Source organism: Pholcus phalangioides, unplaced genomic scaffold (genome assembly GCF_987345545.1).
Source record: "Pholcus phalangioides strain wild (caught in Gottingen) unplaced genomic scaffold, Ppha-v1.0 ptg000013l_1, whole genome shotgun sequence".
Taxonomy (NCBI): domain Eukaryota; kingdom Metazoa; phylum Arthropoda; class Arachnida; order Araneae; family Pholcidae; genus Pholcus; species Pholcus phalangioides.
The window spans coordinates 31171610-31194254 of NW_028301606.1; the positions used below are offsets into that span (position 1 = coordinate 31171610).

At 34.7% G+C, this 22645-nt stretch overlaps 1 protein-coding gene across 3 annotated transcripts in view; it reads right to left on the bottom strand.

Moving 5' to 3' along the window:
* The window catches only part of LOC149078969 (cell adhesion molecule Dscam1-like), a 134044-nt gene that overhangs the window by 72330 nt on the left and 39069 nt on the right, over window positions 1-22645 (bottom strand). For all 3 annotated transcript variants that reach the window (XM_089241202.1, XM_089241201.1, XM_089241203.1), the window contains exons 3-5: window positions 3120-3281; window positions 2818-2967; window positions 1197-1314 (exon numbers count right to left, since the gene is read on the bottom strand). In XM_089241202.1, coding sequence (XP_089097328.1) covers window positions 1197-1314; window positions 2818-2967; window positions 3120-3281 — 430 coding nt within the window. The remainder of the gene's footprint in view (window positions 1-1196; window positions 1315-2817; window positions 2968-3119; window positions 3282-22645) is intronic.

Here is a 22645-nt window from a genome sequence, read left to right on the forward strand (position 1 = left end):
TTTCTATTTCGCCCAGTCTCTGTGGTGTTTCTCCCGATGATGGCTTTGTATTTTCCACTCATAAATTTCTTCATTTGTTTCAACAAATTTCCAAATTTCATTCTACCGATTTTGTTCTGCGTTGAGCATTTTGATTTGCTTTCAAATTTATTTTCGTCGTTTATATATTGCACACTATATATTCTAGCCACCTTAGGCGGTAATATTGGTATGTTATCACCTGTTTTCTTGTGTGTGTTTTGTGTACGATGTACGAAATTTTAAATCTGATGTAACATATTTTTGATCAGATATATACGGAGCACATAGGAAACAGAGAGGAGATATGACATTTTACTGGCGGAAAGTTGATCCTTCTTACGGTAGAAACGTTTTTCCCTGTGCCCCAAACCCAATTACAAAGTTGTTGCTCTGTCTCCGCTGATGCCAACAAAAAAGTTCCATGTTTCCAAGTGCAATATTTACTGAGATATTCGAATTCGACAATCGGGAAATGCTGAAGAAGCAGCTGTAAATGCGCAAAAACCGTTTTATCCGTCATTTAACGCAGTTTCCAACCAAGGAGACAGAGCAACAACTTTCTAATTATGTTTTGGGCACACGGGGACTGTATTAGAATTTGGGCGTGGTAGCCCGGTCGATAAGATACTCGCCTAAAGTACCAAAGGATGTTTATAGGTGTCGTGATTTCGATACCCGGTTCTTCATTGTTAGAAAACTTTCCTGACACAGGGTACTACAAAAAACGGCTACTGCAGGGAGTTAGCGTGCCAACTTCTCGATGAGTAAAAAAACAAGCCTGCCGTTAGGAATCGCCAATAAATTGTAGGTCCCGGTCTAATTACCCTCGTGTGCAGAAAATGACCGTGGTGCGACAAAAATGATCACTGTATAATATGTTAATTTTGTTTATTTTAATAAATATACAGCCCCTTGAAACATGAATGACATATCTGATTGCTACACGCTATTTGGAAACTTTTCCTAATCGGGAGTATACCTCTAGGATCAACGGTGTGGTGTATCAGTAAAATGTCATACCCCCCTTGGTTTGTTTTTTTGTGATACACCCCCCCCCCCTCCTGTATTTTTTATTTCATTTTTTTTATACGAAGGTCTTCGTAAAGGCATATAAATAGTTGTATATATTTTATTTACATTAGGTAGTTTCTGGTTATGAGGAACAAGGCACTTACGTGTACGTTGGTGAAGGATATCCTTGACCGGCGCACGGTATTTCAACTGTTTTACCAACCGTGGTGTCAATTTTCGTTTGCGTGTGAGTTATCCTTGGAGGTACACCGCCACTGCCTTCTAAATATAAAAAGAGAAAAATATTTGACTCATTCAAATAATATTTATACAGGTACAAAGTCTACAGTAGGTAAATTGCCCAACGACGTGGCTGAAAAACAATAAGCTGTATGATATGATACTGATGGGTATGAATATTCTACCCATGAATTATAATATGAATTATGCTACCATTAAAATATGAATTATATGAATATTACACGCAACGATGGTTTTATGTTTGCCACGGTATTTCAATTTTTGTGTGTGTGTGTGCTGAATATGAATAAACCTGAGCTTGAAACTAACGGGGAGTAGAACATTTTTGTGGCAGTAACCAACTATGATGTGCAATTATTTTTTGTAGACGGTAACAGGAGTTTTAGTGCAATTGTGTAACAATAATATCCTCTATATACACGACAGAAAAAAACTTTAATCTGGGACCACTGCTGCCACCTGTCATATAAAAACCAATATATCTGTTATAATTCTCGAAGTGAAAATGTTTGTTGATTTTAAACAGGTGTGGAGCGTGCAAATTAACATTATGTGAGTAAGACGCTGCATATTATTTGTTTTTGAAACCATTTTAAAAATTATGCTTTTATTACCGTTTAAAAGATATCGGTTAATATGTTTTTGGTGCTATCAAAAAGTTTTTATCAACATATAATTATATAAACATAATATAGATATTTTTGCAGATTATATTTTCACCGGTGTGCAGCACGGAAATATACATTAAGGAATTTCGCTTCAACGATACTTGATATAACGATAAATCCCTCCCGCTATAACCATATTTTCAAGAGATTTTGAGAAAAGTTGGGAGAGAACAGCATAAACCAATGGATAACGCTTCTTTCAATCGTTTATGCTGTTCTTTCCCAACTAAAATTCGATCTTTCAATTCAAAAATGTCTCAGCGAATATTGCTCTCACAAACGTGGAATTTTTTTTTTGCTGGCCTCAGAAGTAACAGCAACTTCCTAATTGGAAGTTAGAGACCATTGGGACCGTATAAAAGTCTAATTTTCTTATTTTATGTGAAAACCCTATTTTCACTCTCGTAATTGGTATATACAACACAAATATTGATAATTTTTCGAAAACAATACCACTACGACGAATGATTGATGAGATAAAGGCCGAATTATGACTTTCAGGACACCCTGTATGTATAAATTATACGTCGTACACTACTGTCAATAATCCACTGTATATACTCCGTTTCAAAAAAACGTGACAGAATTCCACACTCGGAAGCTTTCAACAGCTGAAGAACGAGTTTTAATGTCCAGTCAGACAAAAATTGGACTGAGATTTCAGTGCAACACTTGCGACATGTTTATTATTATTTTTTTCCATCCATAGATATATTTTGCTGAGTAAATAAATTACCGACCTGGAGTGAGAAAAATGATACTTGAAATTTATATATAGCATTATCGCGCGACATTAAAGGAATTTTGTACGATATTACTATAATATTTATGATTCGGGTTAAAAGTAATTTTATACCAGTCACAAAAAGCTTTCCAGCAGTCGCACTGCTCGTTACTTCTCCCGAAAGCCTGTTCCGTGTAACACATCGATAACTCTTGAAGCTGTCGTCCAAGCTCGCTGATCTTATATGTAGTTCACCAGTAGGGAATATACTGTAACGCCCACCTTTAGAATAAAAAATATATATCAGCATATCCACAATCAGTAGGAAAAAATATTGAAACCTTAATAAATATGAACGACATCGGCATGGAAAGGAATAGGAATTTCATTAATGAATGACAGGGGAAAATAAAAAATAACATTAACATGCAAACCTCTGTATGGCGATGCAACAAGAGTAACGGAATCATCTCGGACCCACGATGTAACAGCGACGTAATCTCTGACGATGCTGGGAATGTTGCAGCGTAGGACTGCTGTATTACCACTCACAGTGAATTCATCAAAAACTTGCACTTTGTATGTCTGTTTTACCACTGCAGAGGGAAAATATGTGAGTAAGTAAACTTATTATCATCAAAGAATTCGTAAGCTTAAAAACTTTCCAACGAAATATTTTATAATTACAATTTAGAGAAATATTTGTCTGACTAACTATACGCTGAGCGACAATAGAGAAGTTCTAAATATGTGCTTGCCATTGGAAAAGCTACAAAACCTCACGTGCATCTCCTGTTCATGTTGGAATGTTTCCGTCCGTGTAGCGACCCTAACGTGAAGTATGTGTCTGTGCAATGCTTGTTATAGTGCTTCCATCTGCCTCCCATTTTTTGAACTATGGGTGAAGTGTGATGATATTCAATTTTACTGTTGTAGACCTGTTGCTCTCTGTGGCGAACGCTTTTTTTGAACTGTGAGTGAATGGTAATATTGAAGATCTTACCGTTTTAGGCCTGTTGCTCTCTGTGGCAAGACTTCTCAACGGGGAGGGGGGGGGGATTGGCTCTATTCGTGCGTTGAAGTTAGAAACCGCAGAAAACCAACTTCAACTGACAACCTCTGTGGAAACGGTGGGGTGCGAATCGAATTGTTCGCGCGTTGAATAAGCTAGTAGAAGGATATACCACTTGGTGATGAGGGCATCAAAGTATAACATTATGGTGAAGAATAAAGTATTGAACAGCTATGTGGGAAGTAGACACCATTTTTGCGTTGAATTGTGTAGTTTTGTACTACACGAAATTTTTTACAATAAAGTTTCGTAGTAGTAATATGTAGTATAAAGGAAAATAAACTTTAACGGGGAATTAATCGTCTATAGGTTTTGATGTAAATTTATTTGTATATTTTCGTCAATACCATGCAACTGGGAAGATAATGAGATACGTCTTGAAAACCGAAATCAAGAAATATCGTCAACTAATGATGGTTGTCCGTCAGTAAGAATTGAACATACTGTTGGTCCCAAAATATGGGCTAGAAGCCATTTTTGCAATTGTCACTTAACTTTTTATAACTTTTCGGATTTTTATTGTATTTTAAAACTACTTTTTTAATTATATATTATTAAACACACACACAAAGCTATCTCCGAGTGCTGTTATTTTATATTCTATAATTATTTCTGTTTATTTATCTACTACACCGATATCGAGTTCATACAAAGTCACCTTGACAGCACCATGGACCTCAAGAGGAAGGGATATTCTGGGGGCCCTAACTTTGTTTGTGGAGAAGAAAATAAGTGCTCTGAAGTCTCGATCGAAGTGGTTATGGTAGATTTTTTGATTATTTCTACGAATAAAAGTACGTATATTATGTTTGGCTCATATTTACACCATCATTTGAAAACTACGATTTTAACAACTGTTGTAATTTAATTTTCAATAAAATAACAATATTTACAGAATGGATTTTCCTTCCTGTTATCTCTTTACATTTTTCAGGTTATATTAATGTATCTAATATTTAAAAGGAGTACATATAGTACGTCAGACCTCAGTATGAAACATGTAGCCCACATATTTGGACTTTCTTCTCTATTTTTTTTTTTGCAGTGGCGATATAGTCTTGTCCAATACACGTATGTGAAACGACAGTGCTGTTTAGAATTTTTGGGGTTTCTCTGCCCATCTTCTCTAGTAAACGTGACCTGCATCTTTAATATTTTGAATTATATCAAACAGTGACCTCTTTTATGCATTTATTTCGAATTTTCACATCAGTTCCGCATTCTCGATATAACCTATTCACTTTTTAAATTTTTATTTCATTCTGCAAAATATTCGCTAAATGTTTTTCCTCCACCGACAGAATAATATATATATATACATACATACATACATACATACATATACATAGGCACTATTTAAACATACAATCAATAGAGAAAAAGTATTTTATTCTCAGTTTCTCATACTTTGACTTTTTTTTTCCAATAAACGAAATATGTTTTTGATGTCACTTAAGCACATCAATCACTGTCCGAAAACGAAAGATAACAAGTTTGTTGCTGACAATACATTTCGTTGAAAACCTTCCAATCTCGAAAGAATTTTCATTCCCTGCCATTCACACGTCAAACGATTGGCTTTGAAATACGGAATTTAACCGGAAAGTAGGAAATCATTTTCTTTCTCACATCTTCTTGCTGCTTCCACGTCTAAAACATCAAACATATGCCATCTCTTCTGAATATGTACTCGGACACATTTTTTTACACAAATGTCTTCAAAAGTTCCCTATACCACACATGCATGCTGACACGCGCAAACGAACTTGTACACTAAATACAAATACAAATACAACGCCACAACAGGCAAATTGCCCAACGAGGTGGCTGACTTAAGAACATCATACATCATACTAGTATATACTCGTTTGTTTGGATACAAAGTTCACGATTTCACATATTTTAACCGCAATATTGACTTAAACTGAACAACATTGATACATTGATGCTGTTTAATCACTTGGTTAGCTACATACATTACCTTCCGAATGGAATTTCTTTCCACAATGACAAGAACAAAGATTGACCGAATGAGCGGTGTAACGTTGTACAATCACGATGTTTGAAAGAGCTGAAATCTGAATGTGCTCAAAGTCCCGCAGCTCGTCGCTGTCACCAAAAACTTCAAGATGTTGTAAGGGACACCACCATAACCTTACGAAACAGGTACAGGTGCAGAAACCTTCAAAAAGTTATGCTTAGAATGCTAAAGAAAAGCAATACAATCTCTTGCTGATTTAGGCAGTTGCCTTTCTTCATCATTCTCTTCTGAAGAGTTGCAGACATTATTCAGTCAGTAGACAACTTTCTAATTCAATGGTTTGATAGACACGAAAGCATTGTCCGATGGCTTCGTCGTCACTAAGAACACATTCCACAAAATGCAGGTGTAGTAGTATTCAAACTTTTCATCAGGAGGCCACATCAATAGATTTGAGAAGTTTAGCGAGACACATTTAACGGGAAGGGTAAATCGCTGAGGTTGAGCAACCCCTCCTTCCCCGGGGGATTTGCAGTGAAATAAATAGGGTTGGTTGTGGTTATATTTGGGGATTTATTTTTTAAAATAAATAAATACACAGGGTGTTTCAAAAAGAATCACCCGATTTGAAATGCGTATGTTAGGAAAAATTAAAGATACTACATGGCTAATTAATAAGTTTCCTCACAAACCAAATTAATGGTGTTCAATATGTTCACCATGGGATGCACGGCATATGTCTATACGGTAGTCAAATTCGCCCGAAACTTTTACATCCACTGTGAGTGGATTTCTGTGGACTACGTGCAAAACTGTCGGATGCGCTCCACATCTTAGTCTGACATGCGGGGACCCAGACAACTCATGTCTCGGGATTATTTATACCATAGCCTAGTGCTCTGATCGGTAGGACGTTTAACACCAGGGTATTGTCATCAAAAAGCACGATGAACAGTTGTTACCGGCTCACACTTCGCGAAGCTTAGAACACAATACGATTTCTGTTGTGCAGCCGCCATCTTGACAAACACTTAAGTAGCGGCAAAAAGAGCGTTAGCAATATCTGACGGCAACTGCGTAAAACTTGAGATTTCCCTCTCTCTCTACCTATTTATTATTCGATCAAAACGGATTAAAAGCCGAATAGTTATCATTTTTTTTCATCGGATGATTCTTTTTGAAACCCTCTGTGCATTAAAATCATCAACAATTCAATAATAAACAATTAAGCAATTATTTATAAATTTAAAAAAAACTAACTCGCTCTGAGGGTTTTGTCTGCTAGCAACCTAGTTTTACTTAGAATAGCCTCAACAAATTTATTCCAAGATTTCACCCTCTCCACCCGAGAGGGGTGAAATCCTATTGATCAAAGTTTCTCTGATACGCTTTAATAAATTATTTTGTTATTAATTCAAAGTGAAAACTGGTCAGAAAAAATTCTGTTGAAGATTTAATTTTTCTGTAGACAAATCGTTGGCTCACCAGCAGAAATGTGCAAAATCAATTAAAATTCCATTCATTTTTTTTGATAAAGAAATGCTGATATCATTTTTAACCATCTAAGCGTCATGGGGATCACTAAAATGTTGTCGGTGGTTCATGAATTGGAGATTTGTATCCTAGAGACTATATAACTATTACTACTGAACGACACGTGCACCTCGACCAATTTCCTCTATGGCGTTTCTAACGAATGAGGACATGTTGAAATTTGTGTGTATGTGTTACGAGTCTAACGTGAAGTTAATGATTGTTATTGTGCTGCCATCTTCCGCATATTTATTGAACTATAGTTGAAATGTAGTGATTGAATATTTGTACCATTGTTGGCCTGTTGCTCTCTGTGGCGAGACTTGATACAACGGAGAGATCGGCTGACATTCGCACCTGGAAGTTTAAAACCGCAGAAAAACCAACTTCAGCCGATAATTACTGTGGTGCCGGTGGGGTTCTAACCGGTGTGACTATATAACCACGAATTTAAGAATGATGCATATATTGCATGTGCATAGTAAATAAATAGGTATCACTAAAGAAACGCCCGTAACTAGATTAAAAAACGAAGAAACTAAAATATTTAGGTGCATAAAGCAAAAAAAAAAAAAAATTAATTGGATAAACATTAATCGATCAAGAAAAGAGGAACTATTCTTTTAAATTCAAGTATACGAAGAAAAAAAAAAAATTCAATTTTAATTTCTTGTGGTAGATTCGTGACCTGATACTTATGGAATAGGGAGATGAGAAAGAGTACAAAAGAAAAGAAAATTCAATTAAACTAGGATGAGAAAACGAGTCCTTAAGAAAACGTTTCTTTCTTCTTCTTCACATTCAGCTTCCTCAAAGAAAATTTCATTCCAAAAGTAAGAAAAGAGGGAAAAAATGGAGTACGAGAGGAGATAAAAAAAATGAAAAGAAGCAGTGTCAGGAAAATCTGTCTCTGACAATTACTTCGTCGATAGCCTAAAGACGTAGGCAAAAGTACCTTTATCTGAAGCTTCCAGTTTCCCTCCGCTTTTATTAAAAATGACGGCATCACAAAGAATTTTAATGCTTCTCGTCCAAAGAGAGATTGAATATCACTGCTGTTTCTTTTCTTTTTTTTTTACGTTTTTTTTGTAAATTTTTTTTATATATTTTTTTCTACCTGGGAATCCGAATGGAAATATAATTCAAAGAGTCAAAGCAATTTCTCCGTAAGCACCGTCTTGATGCATCAGAAAAAGTGTTTTTAATGGCAGTCTCAAATAGGAAAAAGAAACGTGCGCAGAAAATAGTTTTTAGGAGGAAAAAAAATTGAAAGATCCATAGAAACTGATTGATTTTTTTATAAACGAATAAAAAATATTCATTCTACGAATTTTTTTTTTTTTATTTGATGCGTACAGAAGTTGAAATTGAATTTTAATATTGATTGCGGTTGTTTCTTGGTATCGTGATCGTATGTGAGTATTACCTCAGAGAAATATGGAAATATATACTTCTCTCTCTCTCGTTTGATTTATAAATTAAATTTACAATATGGGCGTTATGTAATTTTTTTTTGTGGTTAAATTCTCATTAATAATTCAGTGAATTTTCCGATGCGTTATCAGAATCACAATTCAATGAATAATATCTGTTCAAAAACTAACCCAGTTGGAATAAAGAAATGCTTTTATTACTTTCAATTTGTTTACTATCTTCCCTGATTGAATTTCTTATTTTAAAGATAATTTTTTAGATGAGTTCTTAAAATATTCATGAGATGAAATTTGAGTATCGCTGTACCTTTCTTTTCCAATTTGAGAAAAACATTTCTATTGAAAACTTATAAATGTTTAGTATGATCTTGAAGTTCTCTGTGGAAAATAACATAATATGAGATTCATCGGGTTTTTTTAAATTAGTTCCAGGAGGAAAGTAGTTTTGTTTCATAAATTTTACTAATTCCATATACAAATTTTTTTTCAATAGGTAAATTTCTTGTTAAATCTCTGGTTTGAATAAGATATATTGAAATGATAATTACTCGTTCTTTATAAGAAAAAATAGAAAATTTCAGTTAAGATTTTTTTTTTCAATTTCAACTCAGTGTGGAATATTTTAGGTACGGTGATAACAATTTATAATAATAATCTTCAAACGAAGACGCAATTATATGCCTATGTTAGTAATTATCAATCAAATGCACGTCGAGTCATTCTTTTCGCAATACTCCAATGAACAAATTTTTATTTTATAATTTAAAAATCATCAATCATGTTTAAAAATGATAATTTACCAATAGTTTTTCTACTAACTAAAAACAAAAAGAAATAACTAATTTTTCTTCATACAATGAAATAATTAATTATCCATTGATTGTAGCCACCAAGGATGCAAGATACTGGTAATTTCACTAAATAAATGCTCCAAATATTTGCATCTGATAGTTTTCCTTGAATTGCTTAAATATTAATTCGTAATTTTCAAAAAAAATTAAATATCTATTAAGGTTCAAAAATATATTTATATCACTTTTTATTAGATATTTTCTGGAACTACATTTCATTTCATAATTTTTAAGACATTGTAAAAGAAAATTTTAAAATCATGCTCCGTATTGATACTGATAAGATACAGGAGTAAATGTCATATCGAACTTTTTGTGCATTTTTTGAATGATATATTGGTCCATTTAGTTCTCTGAATATTAAAATAAAGTTTCTTAAAGCACCAAACATGTTTCTCATAATCTTTATTTTCTTAACAGAAAAATATAAGGTACTGTCCTGTATCATGTATGCGTAGAAGTATGGCTTGAGGATATAAGATGAAATAAAAACACAGGAGAAAAAACTACAAAAAGGTGGATAAGACAAAAAAACACGACCAAAGCATCTTAAAAAGGTTAAGCTCATCGTGCTTAACCACGTTAATTTACAGTTTTTTTAAATTTATCATTAGTTTTTCTTCTTTCTAAAAAAGAAAAGAAATAGGTACGTTTTTTCTTTCAGTGCGATAATTAATTATTGATTGATTTTAGCTCATCATGGAATGCAACTAAGAGCAAAATTTCCTAAATGAATGCATCATATATTTGTTTGTATCTGTTACTTTTTATTAAATCTGATAAATATCAAATCGTAATTTTCAGAAGCAAGAAAAATATTTTTTTTCGGTCACTGAATAAGGTTATGTTTATTCATGTTCTATAAACTCCTATGGGATTATATTTCAATAAATATTTTTTAGCATATGCAAGAGCAGATTTTCAAGATCTTGTATTTATATTTTAATGTAGTTTATGGAGTTTTGTACTAGCGAAAAATAAATGTGAGATCAATACCACATGTCACGAATTCTGAACACAGTAAAACAAAATAAATATTTCCACTTTAAAAGCCATTCCAATGCCTTTCAATAACAATATTTAAACAAATATAAATCACGAATCCCATATATCCTGTTCCCTATTGATATTGATAAGACACGAGAGTAAATGCCATATCGAACCTTTGAACGTCGAAATGCATTTTTTGCATGACATCATGTCATATCAGTGGTTTCTTTTCTTCTCTGAATATTTAAAGAAAAAACAAAAACACTTTCTTATATCACCAAACATGCTTCTCATATTCTTTGTTTTCTTACTTAAAAGAAAAATATAAAGCACTGTTTTGTTTCATGTGAGAGTAGAAGCATACTCTGAAGATATAAGATGAAATAAAAGGACAGGACAAAAAAAAAAAAAAAACTACAAAGGAATGGATAAGAGAAAAAAACGGGACCAGAGGATCTCTCTTTCAGCTCGACATCTCTAAAAGGGTCTTCTATGGAATGGCCTCTGTTTCCATGGAGATAAATGGATGAGAATGATACGGATACGGGTTTCGTCCTTTTTACGATCCGCTTTGTTTTAAGCTATTTACAGCTGGATGAGCAGCCAGGACTCTTTTCTATCTCTGTATATATGCCTTTCGGTACTTCTCTCATCCTCTTCGTCCTCATTGGATATTAATGCTTCCCAGACATCCCGTAAAGCTTGAATTTCTCTTTGGGAGACTAGAAATTATTATTATTATTTTTTTTTTTAGTCCCATGTGGCTTTCGAGTTTTTCATACTCCATTTCATAACACCGTAAACTATGAATATAAACGGTTGCTTCCTCGGCCATTAAATGTTCCCTTCAAACATAAAGACATTATGAATGAAAAGAAAAAAAACCAAGTAGTAAAAAAGAACGTGGTCCAATTCTAGTTTGTTTCTTTTTAACGAAAATATATCAAAAATATGAAAATTTTCTTATATTTCTAAGTAAAAAGAAAGAAATTATTATGGATATTTTTCTAGGGTACAGGATAATTTTTCGCATTGATTTTTTTCTTTAATGTTATTCATTAAAAATTCATTTTTGGTAGTTTAAATGAGATTTTTTAAAATGCGAATTTTTTATTTCATGGATTTTTATAACTTGATTTTGTTTCAAAATAGTTTTCTAGAATTAATTATTAAATTAAGATATTAAATAAAGTTAATCTTAGAATGTGTAATTCCAATAGTAATTTGGGTGTTATTAAAAAGCGTAACTGTTTGTTTAACAACTTTATTACATTGAGACATTAACAGAATGAATGGAAAGTTTGCAGAAATATACTCCTGAAGCAATGAAATTTTGTTTGGAGAAGGGGAAATAAAACATTTTCAAGTTTATCGATAGGTGGTGCTGTACACTCGTTAAACACTTGAAAATTCGCTTGAAAAATGGAAACAATACACATTACAGTAGTGGGTCGTGGCAAATCACGATTGAATGAACATCGCAAAATTTCATTTTCTATGGAAACGTCACAAAAATGAAATCACAAAACATTTCACATTGTTGTGATGTTTCCATGCACTATGAGATGTTGCGATGCTAAATAGTCGTAGTGTGTTTGTCCCCCCGGAGTCCCGCGGCAGACTTTTTTTATATGAGATATATATAAATCCCCATATATATATATATATTCCCCATCTGGAAAGGATTGTTATTATGCAAAATAAGAATACATTCTTGCGGGGTCCTCATTTTCGGCTCTGGCCACAGGCAGTGTCCTAGTGAACGTAGCCTACTTACAAGCCTGGATGTTAATTACATTTTCTGCCCGTTCTGACAATTATTTCCAATTTGCGAACGAATTTCCGGTGCTTCACGAATACAGCGTCATCTATAGGTATATTTTAAAGTATTACCTTCCACTTTGTCAAAGAAGTGCTTTATTGCTTTACTATGTATGATTATTATTGTAAATTTTGAAGTCATTCTGAGCAGTGTTATTTACTTTACGTGGTTTTAAAATCCCAACTTTAATTTTAAGCACCCTGTATATGAGAAGAAACGATGCTGAAAAACGAAATTGCTCCCTAGATACCACTGTTCCTGTATATGTATTTCTGTAGATTTAGTCTGGTGCTGAATACACAAGAAAATCACTTGGAATCCCGATACACAATATCGTGAAAAACAAAAATTTATACTATATTAAATATCAATTTTCGTATGTCATCAAAACCGGAGACAACTGTTTCTCCAGTAGACACCGCAGTATGAATAATTTTATATTCCCAAGTGCTGTTTCACTAATCCCAAGAAACGGCTGTAACTAATTAGCTGGGAATACAATTCATATTGAAGGATCTGATTACCATTTAACGTCACTAATTGACTGAATAATTAAATGGCGTGAATAACTGATAAGTAGTTACTCGAACTTGCTTGGGAATTTCATTGATAATTGAGGGATGATTGTTCCGTTTTTCCCTTTATTATTTTCAAAACAGCTTCCTCTAATTTTTGAAACTAAGATTATTTTCATGAATTATAAATTGGTTTCTTCCGCAATAATTGAGCTGGAATTAGCACCTTTAACTGTTTTTTAATTTTTTTAGATTAAATTGACAACCTCACTTGCGATTGAGCTTTATTTTGGCTGCAAGTCACAATTTCGCTTGCCTTATACAATAATTTTGCTTTAAATGACGATAGCCTGTATGAATCCCGACTCTCCATAGTTTTATGAAGGAAATGTGGTCAGCCTAGGCATATATCGTGTTGTGAGTATAGATACTGTTCTACCGGAACACCTTTTGTGGGCCTGGTGTAACCTCTTGGTGGGCCGCATTTGGCCCGTGGATCGAAGATTGTGCATCCCTGGTTTGGAGATATCAACTAATAAATTCATGAAAAACATTTTTCTACCATTTATTTTTTGGCCTTGCTCATGTCCGTTGGAACAACATTAAAATTAAAAACAAAAAAATAAATTTTATTCTTCCTTAAAAATAGGGGATTTAACCACTTCACGTACAAGCGTTTGGTAAGAAATTTGGATGATCTATATTTCACGAATAGACGATAAATATGCTAAAACTTGTCCTAATGTGGTCATTCAAGTATTATGTCGACATCGATGGAGGGCGATGGGGTTTCCGATTGTTGATTTTTGATGAAAAGGGGGGGGGGGGGTGTATGATGCTTACATCATCAGCCACCCTTTGTAAAAATATGAAATATCAATAATGACATCTTACCTGATGTGCCAAAAACTAGAAAAAAAATTCGCTAGTTTGTGGTCACCTGAACTGACATTCTCTCTATTGATAAATCCCCTACAGAGCCACTTTAGTGATCTCTAAATGCCATCTAGGAATGTGCCCTGTGTAACTTGAATGATGTAGTGCTTTAGAACTGTGGCACGTGTGACTCAAGGTAATATGAAAAGAGCCACGGGCCGCTTAAATGCTCTGGAATTGTGCCACGGGTCACTTAAGCTATCTTTAAATGTGTCAGTTCATTTTTACTAAAGTAGGTTTTAGGGGGGCTGGCAGCATCAGATAAACCACAGGGCCACATTTGGTCTCCTCGGGCCAAGGGTTTACCATATATGGCTTAGAGGGTGGCGTGGCAATGTATCTCTTAAAAATAAATTTGGAGTTCTTCGTCTTCAAATGGCATTTAAATTAACAGAAATTGATTACAATAGGATATAAAGGTATTTTCTTCAGTAATGTCTGCGTTAAAAATACATTTTGATCGTCTTTTGGGGAAGGCACCCCCATCATGTTTCTGATCTACCATTAATACGCATTAGGAGGTGGGGGGGGCAGAGCTGACAAAATTTTGCTGATAAGGGGGAGGATGGGGTCAAAAAAGGGTATATTTAATAGGCAAAAAGTTGCTGACGTAATACTTGAACCGCCTCAATCTAACCGCACGTTAGAAAAAAAGGAGGAAGAAAGATAAAGAAAAAAATTAAAGAAAGTGAAAAAAAAGTAGAAGAAGGAAAACTGAAATAGATGAGTACTGTGCATTGTAGATTTCTCTTTTCACTTTACCCTACGTGTTCCATATCTCTCGCATTCACATGTATATATTAGAAAGATACATTATACGTGGGAAAAATATCACCAACAGGTTTATAGAAAAAAACGAGGAGGAAAAAAAAACCACTTCGTTTCACATATGGGTACAATAAAGCTTCGCGATGGTGGGGAGAGAGGAAATAAAACAGAGAACTGGATTGAATTCTTATAGCAATCATATATAAAAGGGTTAAAAAAATAAATTTATTTCATCAGTGCGGAAATTAATGATTTTTTTATCTATTTTGTAAATTGAGTTTTGAACCTCGCACTTTCAGGGGGAAAAAACACTAAGTGCTTTCATGTATGAAAAATATTTGTTTTCTACTTAATAAAATGGATGTTTCCAATTGGAAACATTGACAGTTAAAGAGTAAATGGCTTTTAAAAGTATATTATGATAAAACATTGAGCATTGGATATGAATTCTGGATTCTGAGTACGATGAATGACATTTACTATGTTCGCATTCAAAAATCGATTCTTAAACGGTATATTTCAAATAATATGTAGCACAAATATTTTATGGCCTCAAAATCCCATCCTGTTTCCCCAAAAATACGGAATCCTGAATGTCAAATTCTCATATTTATTCCTCCATATCTTTAAACTCCAGAGCTTATCAAAAACTAACTTAAAATTCGCGGAAGCTATTTTAATGTCCTGACAGAAAAGCGATAGAGCGTTCCGTCGTCGCCAGTGTTACTTTGTCGAGGAATATCCAGGGATATTCGCTTGTGAAGAGCGGGCGATATTAGAAACCTGTCAGCTCTTGGTGGAATATATCGCACGTGTAACGGGATACTCGGCAGAGTTGAGGCACCCACTCGCACCGGAACAGAATTTAATTCTGTTTACATAATTAAGTTAATTTATTAGCACTAAACTCCTGAGATATTCGCAGCAAAGTCGTTCGAATGTCAAGTAATCTGTAAAGGAGATTTACAAGAGCCAATTCCGACGATTTCTGAGGCATGGCCCGTACGGAAAATACTTCAGACATGCGTTTGAAGTCGGGTATTTGCGAGTAATGAAGTGAAAAAAAAATTATATGAGGAGATAAATATCTGGCGAAATTAATCAGAGAGGGGGAAAGAAAGATGGATTCATTAAGTCAATAGGTTTTTGTTGTTTTTACGTTACACCAATCCGCATTTTAAAAGTTATTTTCTGGTACCACAAACAATACTCTATTCCAGGCATCTTCAACCCGTTGCTCGCGAGCATCACGGTGCTCCGTGAAGCACCCAGAGTGCTCAATGCTCGTGTCCGATTTCGTGCGCGTGAACACTTGATCAACTTGACAATTAAAAACCTTATACAAATTGCATTCAAGGACCGAATTCCCCGCTTTCATGAATTCCTATGCCAAACTTGCCGTTAGGGTGCTCTTCTTTTGATGATGATATCCATGATACCCAAGCAGTGCTCGCGAGTGGAAAAAGGTTGAAGACATCTGCTCTATTGTTTTGAACGTCTTTTACATTTACGAACTGTTTTTTACGTCCGTACAGGTTCATAAAAATGAAAGTCGACTGTATTACAGTTTTGTTTACGTGTGATTTTCAATTAAGTTAATTTTCGAAATATTGAAGAATATTAAGATGAAGAATGTAGTGGTAATATTTTAGGTTATGGACTGTATACGGTAAATGTGGTAAACCGGTTGTTATGCATACTTACCGATCGTCTTGGTAAGTTTGATAAATTTATCACTTTTTACCGGTGAATATCCATGATACCCAAGCATCGTTGGAAAATCTGATAGATACTGTAAACATTATCACTCTTACGTCCTCTTCCTAACCAGATGTCATGGCCCGCCGCTCTGCCTCAATGAAAAGGAATATAAGCAGGTTGTCGAAGAAGACATGGGCCATGCTGGAAAATGTACGTGTATGTGTTGCGATAATAAAAGTTTGTTTCTGCGTAATGTTTGTTATAGTGCAGTCATCTGCCATCTATTTTTCGAACTATGAGTGAAGTGTATTGATTGAATAATCGTACAATTGTAGGCCTGTTTCTCTCTGTGTCGAGGCCTTCTAACGGGGAGATCGGCTCGCACTTGCGCCTCGAAGTTGGGAGCCAAAGAAAACCAAGATCAGCCGACCACTAGTGGAGACGGTGCAAACATTTTACCGGCTATTATCTATAATAACCAAGTGTCATTTGTAAATTTGATAAATGCCTGAAATTTATCGCATTTCCTTTGATTATGCATAATACCCACCAGTAAAATTGATAAATTTAAAATATTTATCCGGATTTATCACATTTACCTTCACATAATATAGTTTATTTTTGATTTTCTTTATCTGTGCGTGTATTTCAATAAAAATGTACAATTTTTGACCAATCTCCGCCAAATTTTGTGACCAAACAGGGCTCTACTTCAACGACAGGATGTTCCAGAAGTTCTTTATAAATAGGAAGATTCCCGAAATGGTAAAAAAACTATCCGGCAACAATGGTTCGTGGACCTCAACAATGATTGATTTCCGTTGCTCCTAAACAATGAGTTTCAGATATGTTTATCGCATTAGAGTGGTCTATCACGTCTTTAACGTCCCCAGTGCATGGAGGAAACTTGGGCACAGAATTAATGATTTCAATTTCTTTCAGTTCAGTCACTATTTCGTAGTCATTGCATTTTTTATTATCATAATTCTTGGAATCCACCGCGGTGCATACATTTTACGCAAACACAAACTTGGAAAATGGGAAATTGCACACTTGCTCACATGGATACACCTACCGGCTCGTACTGAATGAATCTACAAGAAATATTGTAGTAATGTTGTAGAAATATTGTACTACTTCCAAATATCAAATGATATAATTGGAAATATTCGGACTTGGTCTTGAGAATATTGAAAGCATTTTTTTAAGATATATAACAAAGCACTCATTGTATGCAAAAATATTTTATAACTGAAAAGCAGTGCTTACGTAGAATAGTTTTCTTCTTGACTGCAGCGCTTATATCAAAAAATATGGTTTATTTTCAAGGAATTTTAAATAAGATGGGATATTATGAAATAAAAAAAAAATCCTCAAACGGATAAAGATCTTATATCATATAATCTTTTTCTTTTATCTCGATGGAGGCTTAGAAGATTTGAAGCATAAAAAGCATGGTTTCGGTTCACGATTTTTTACTTAGTTAGAAGGAAACACACCCACTAAATCGACTGATTGCGCCTCAGCCCAGATTTACAGAAAAATCCTATTTCCCGCAAATTTCCAGCGGAACGTGGTTAGAGTAACAGCTGCACTTTTTTCCACAACGTTGAATTCAGATCTCATTTGAGTAACGGTATTCATACTTCTCTCTCTCTCTCTCACTGATATTATGCAGTTCCACAGTAACTACAACATTATTAGGAGGTAAATCACTAAGAGGGTAGGTAACGGTCCAACTCCACGTTATTATTTTGTGCTTAACCGTCAATCCCCTAATGATATTCTACGTAAATGGCAGTCCGTTATGAGAGTTTCATTTCCTGCCGCACTCTAATTATAAACTTAGAATACTCTTGATGTTTATGTGAATGGTACGAGAGAAAGAGAGAGAGAGAGAGAGAAGTGAACGAGTGTGTGGTTACCGCATTGCGAAATTCGCCAAGTTCCGTGCCACGAGGTTTAGCTCCGGGTGCTGCTAGTTCCCATTAAGCGTGTAAATCTTCGCTCACCCGCATACGTGAGTGTCATTGAACTATACGAAACTCTTAATTAAAGTTTTATTGATAGAAATGTTTATTTGCTCACGACGTTGTTGAGTAACTTACGAAACAGAGACTAGATTCGCTTCGAGGATAGGGACACGGGAAGAGTCTTCGTGAAATTCGACACTTGGGATTTCTTCTCAGAGATACGATTCCAATACACTTAGCACAGCAAACATTAAACTTGTGAAAGCGGAGAAATTCAATTATGATGTGGCTAAACATGCTCCCATCTTTCCTGTAGTTTGTTTACTGGTACCGTTGAACCCATGCCTACGAATTGCTTTACAAGACGGATAATTTCAAAAAGATGTTTTTCATTTTATATCGTTCCCGATATTAAGAATTCATGATTTCCACGAAATCATGAACTCACCTCTTTTACTTCAACCGACTTGGAACATTCTAGGACCTGATCAGAATAAATAGAGACGGGATTATGATAACGTCATTCATAAATTAGTATGTTTACTTGACAACTTCAAAGTAGGTTTTGAATAATATTAATTAATTTAATACGTTATGGTGATTATAAAAGTAGCTCGCATGTTACATCGCACGACCAGACAGCGTTAGAAATTGACACGTTCACCTCAACGGGAGCATATTGAAATAGAATGCACCATTATCTTACTCGAAATTGAATAATAATTCACGGCGGTACTTATCCCTACTTATGCAAATTCTTAGTTAGGTTCTGAGTACGATCGATATTAAATTATCATAGTGAAATAAGTATCTGTATCATAATTATTGTATTAAGTAATATCATAGTGGTAATAATATTTAAATCAAAGTCGTTAAAACCACCAAGATGAATTCAGAATCAATGAAAGTACGGAATTTCCTGGGATATTATAATTATAATTATATAAGGATATTATAATAAATATAATTTTTTTGTAAAAAGTAAGTTACAGAGAAGAAAGATTCCCTTGAGAAAGTCTCTCGGGAAAAGAAATTTCAATGTGGTCAATTGAAAGAACTGGTCAGGGGACCAAAGGGCTTTTTTTCCCTCTTCATACATTTGGTTTCACTACAGGAAGGTCATTGCAAAAGCAGCTCCACACGTACATGGATCACAGCGAATACTACGGATTGGTTACGACATCAAGTTCAGAAATTTTTGTCAACTGGAGTGGGGAGAAATATTATCTAGCCTTCAACATAGTCTTACAGCCTGATAATGATAGCTTCCGAATGACGTGGTGGTAAGATGGTCATCTACGACCGCTAAGGTTGCAGGCAGGTCCCAGGTTCGAACTGAATGGGGCGCAGAATATAGAGCAAGATATTTTCCCTAACGAGCTTGAGGCGACCACTGATTGCACTGCCCCTTCATTTCCAGCCTAATTCGTTAACGGCAGTAAATTGCGGTATAGCAATATGACCGGAGCTGGTGTATGGAGAATTAGCCCGATATCATACCTTACTGGGGAAAAAATTGTTACACTTTAGCTTTTGAATAAAATTAAAAAAAAAAAACTTTCGATGAAAAAAAAATTGATAACATTATTCGAAGTCCCGATAAGTAAAACGAATTTTTCCCATGTTACGATATTGATCCGTTCCGTTCTCCGCAAAAGCGAGAACAATACCCAAATAATTACATTATACATGATTATAATAAGCGGACTCGACTGTATAATCAAGGGCTTATAATTACAGAAAACTGTAAGCATTATGTAAAAAATATTTATAGGAACGTATGAGAGTACTATAATAAAAGACAGGAAAAGAGCCGCATATTTTGCAGCATCATATATTTAAATACAGTGTAAAAATCAGTAAGTCACTTCTACAGTTAGATATAGTTTCACAATTTACCATGAAATCATTTTTGTTTAGTGCGCAATAACGTAAAAAATAAAAGAGAAGAGGATATAACTCTTCATTTTATTGGATATGTCCTTGGTAGTAAATATTATCAACCTACGATGAGGTAGATTTGAAATACGGCAAAACTTATCTCACCGAACGAAAAAGAAAAGTATCAAATATTTTCCTTTGATAATTAATCATAAATCAGAGAGAGAACAGGCCATCCAGAAAGTATGAGTTTTTCCACCTCATTAATATCCTTATATTTCCTCTCATCTTTTTTTTTTCCTGTTCTCCTTTCGCATCTTTCCAGTTGTTCTACTCCATAAAATCCCGTTATATCCGTGGACATTGTCCTTTATCAGCTGAGATCTCGAAAGCCTTCCACGGGGAGGAGAGGAGACTTATACACACTTCTTCATCTTTTCTTTTTTATATATATAAGGTTTTATTCTCACGTTGCTTTTGTTTTATTCGGTCATATCTTGTCTCCCTTAAAGAGGGAACGATTTGTTTGTTATTTCTGCTTCGGAAAAGCTTCTCATCCCTTTACTTGATGGTCATAAAAGCGCTTAGAGCTCAGTTAATACGTAGAGATTCAGCTTATGTGGTTCATTTCTTTCTCTTGACGTGTCGTCTCAGTTTTCTTGTTCGAAGAAAACTTTCAGAGCCATCGCGATACTTTAATGACCATTTTCTGGAAAGTATTCTCCTCACATTCACAGATACTTTATACGATTCATTTATTTTCACTTCGCTATGGCCCGTTTCGTTCGACCATTATTCACATTCGTAGGAAATCGTGATACTCGTGTGCCGTTGCAAACATCATTAAACGCGAGCGTGATTCAATATTGTAACCAACATCCATATTGGATCTTGTATATGACGTGATACAATTACTCCATCCCATTATTCACTTCATAATTTCTACGTGGAAGATCCCCTCCCCACTCAAATCCAATGTTCCGTCTCAAATACCACTGAGCTAAATTCTAAAGCGGGAGCAGGAATTCGATTATTTTTGAAGAGTCACATTTATATATCATTTTATTATCCTCCGGGCCATAAACTGCAATGAAATAAATTCAAACATAGATTGAGTGCTTGTGAAACTTTTGGTAAACAAATTAATACTGGCATAGTTATGCTTGATGAGCAGAGTTGCATTAAAGTACGATGAGAAACACGGACCAGAAATCTGCTTGAATGACTTTAAATAGTATATCAAATTAATTCGGGATAGATCAGATCATTATACGTAATTTAAGCAATATTTATACGTGCTTAAAACTTCCCATATTCGAAATATATTTTTTTACGTGTGTACATTCAAAGTGGCAAAAATAAATATATGCTTTATACATCAGGAGCTAATGTTGTTACATTCATATATAATTCTATAAATAAATGAAAATTATTTTACAACGTGTGGCCCGCTATTAGCCTTAAAATAAATTGCTAATCCATTTTCATAGACTCCTGAACATATTCACTCATATCCAGAACAGATTCAGCTCCTTCATTAAAGATAAAGGAGTATTGTAATAATAATTCGCCCAACAGCACGTATTGAAACTCAGACTCGAAGACCCGCGCCGAATCCATATGACTCCAGTGAGCAATTGAAAATCAAATTAGATAACATTAGAAGAAAGAAAAATTACTTTTTTTTGAAACCGAGCTGAATTCGGGTCTATCGCCATGGGCAATTTATTACCAAATGAGTTTTTTTCTAGAAATGAGCATGTGTACCTGACAATCTTGAGTACCAAGCCATAAACGTTGGGAATCAACCCACTACGAAGGTTTTCTACAGTTGGCTGGTATGAAGATTATATTGATGTGAAGATATATTTAAGAAAGAGAGAAAATTCTACTGCCCTCTTGCGGGAAACGGGACCTGCAGTGCACACGAGCTCCAAAGAAAGGTTGAGATTTTCATTGGCTTCGTAGTCCAGTGGTCTAGGGTACTCTACAGGCAAGAGAGAAGAAGTGGGGTCGATTCCCCGCAAGGGTAGTAGAATTTTCTTTCTTTCCTAAATATATCTTTGCGTCAGCTAGCTGTAAAAAACCCGAGTATGGATAGCGGAGTGACATTCTCGGATAAGCAACACCCTGTCGAAACTTTTTCGTGACATTTTCTTTTAAATGTTTTCGACGCTAATTTTTCTCTCATCAATTTCTATTCTATTTGTTTAGTTTATTTATTAATGTTTGTTATTTACTTCATTTATTATTATTATTAAATATATAAAAATGACTTGTTGTGTGACGTAACATTCGAAGGCTCAGAGCCATGTTCAGTATTGTTCTGGTTTTCGGCTGTTACACATCGAAAAAGGTTCGGAGCTCCGGAATTTCTAAGGTTGTATGTTTTGAATGCTCAATTGCTCCTCTAATGCTGTGCGTGAAATTTTGTGCTGACATCTATTTTGCACACTCATTTTGTCGTTGCTCCGAGAATTTCTCCGCCAGTGGCGTTTTTGCCA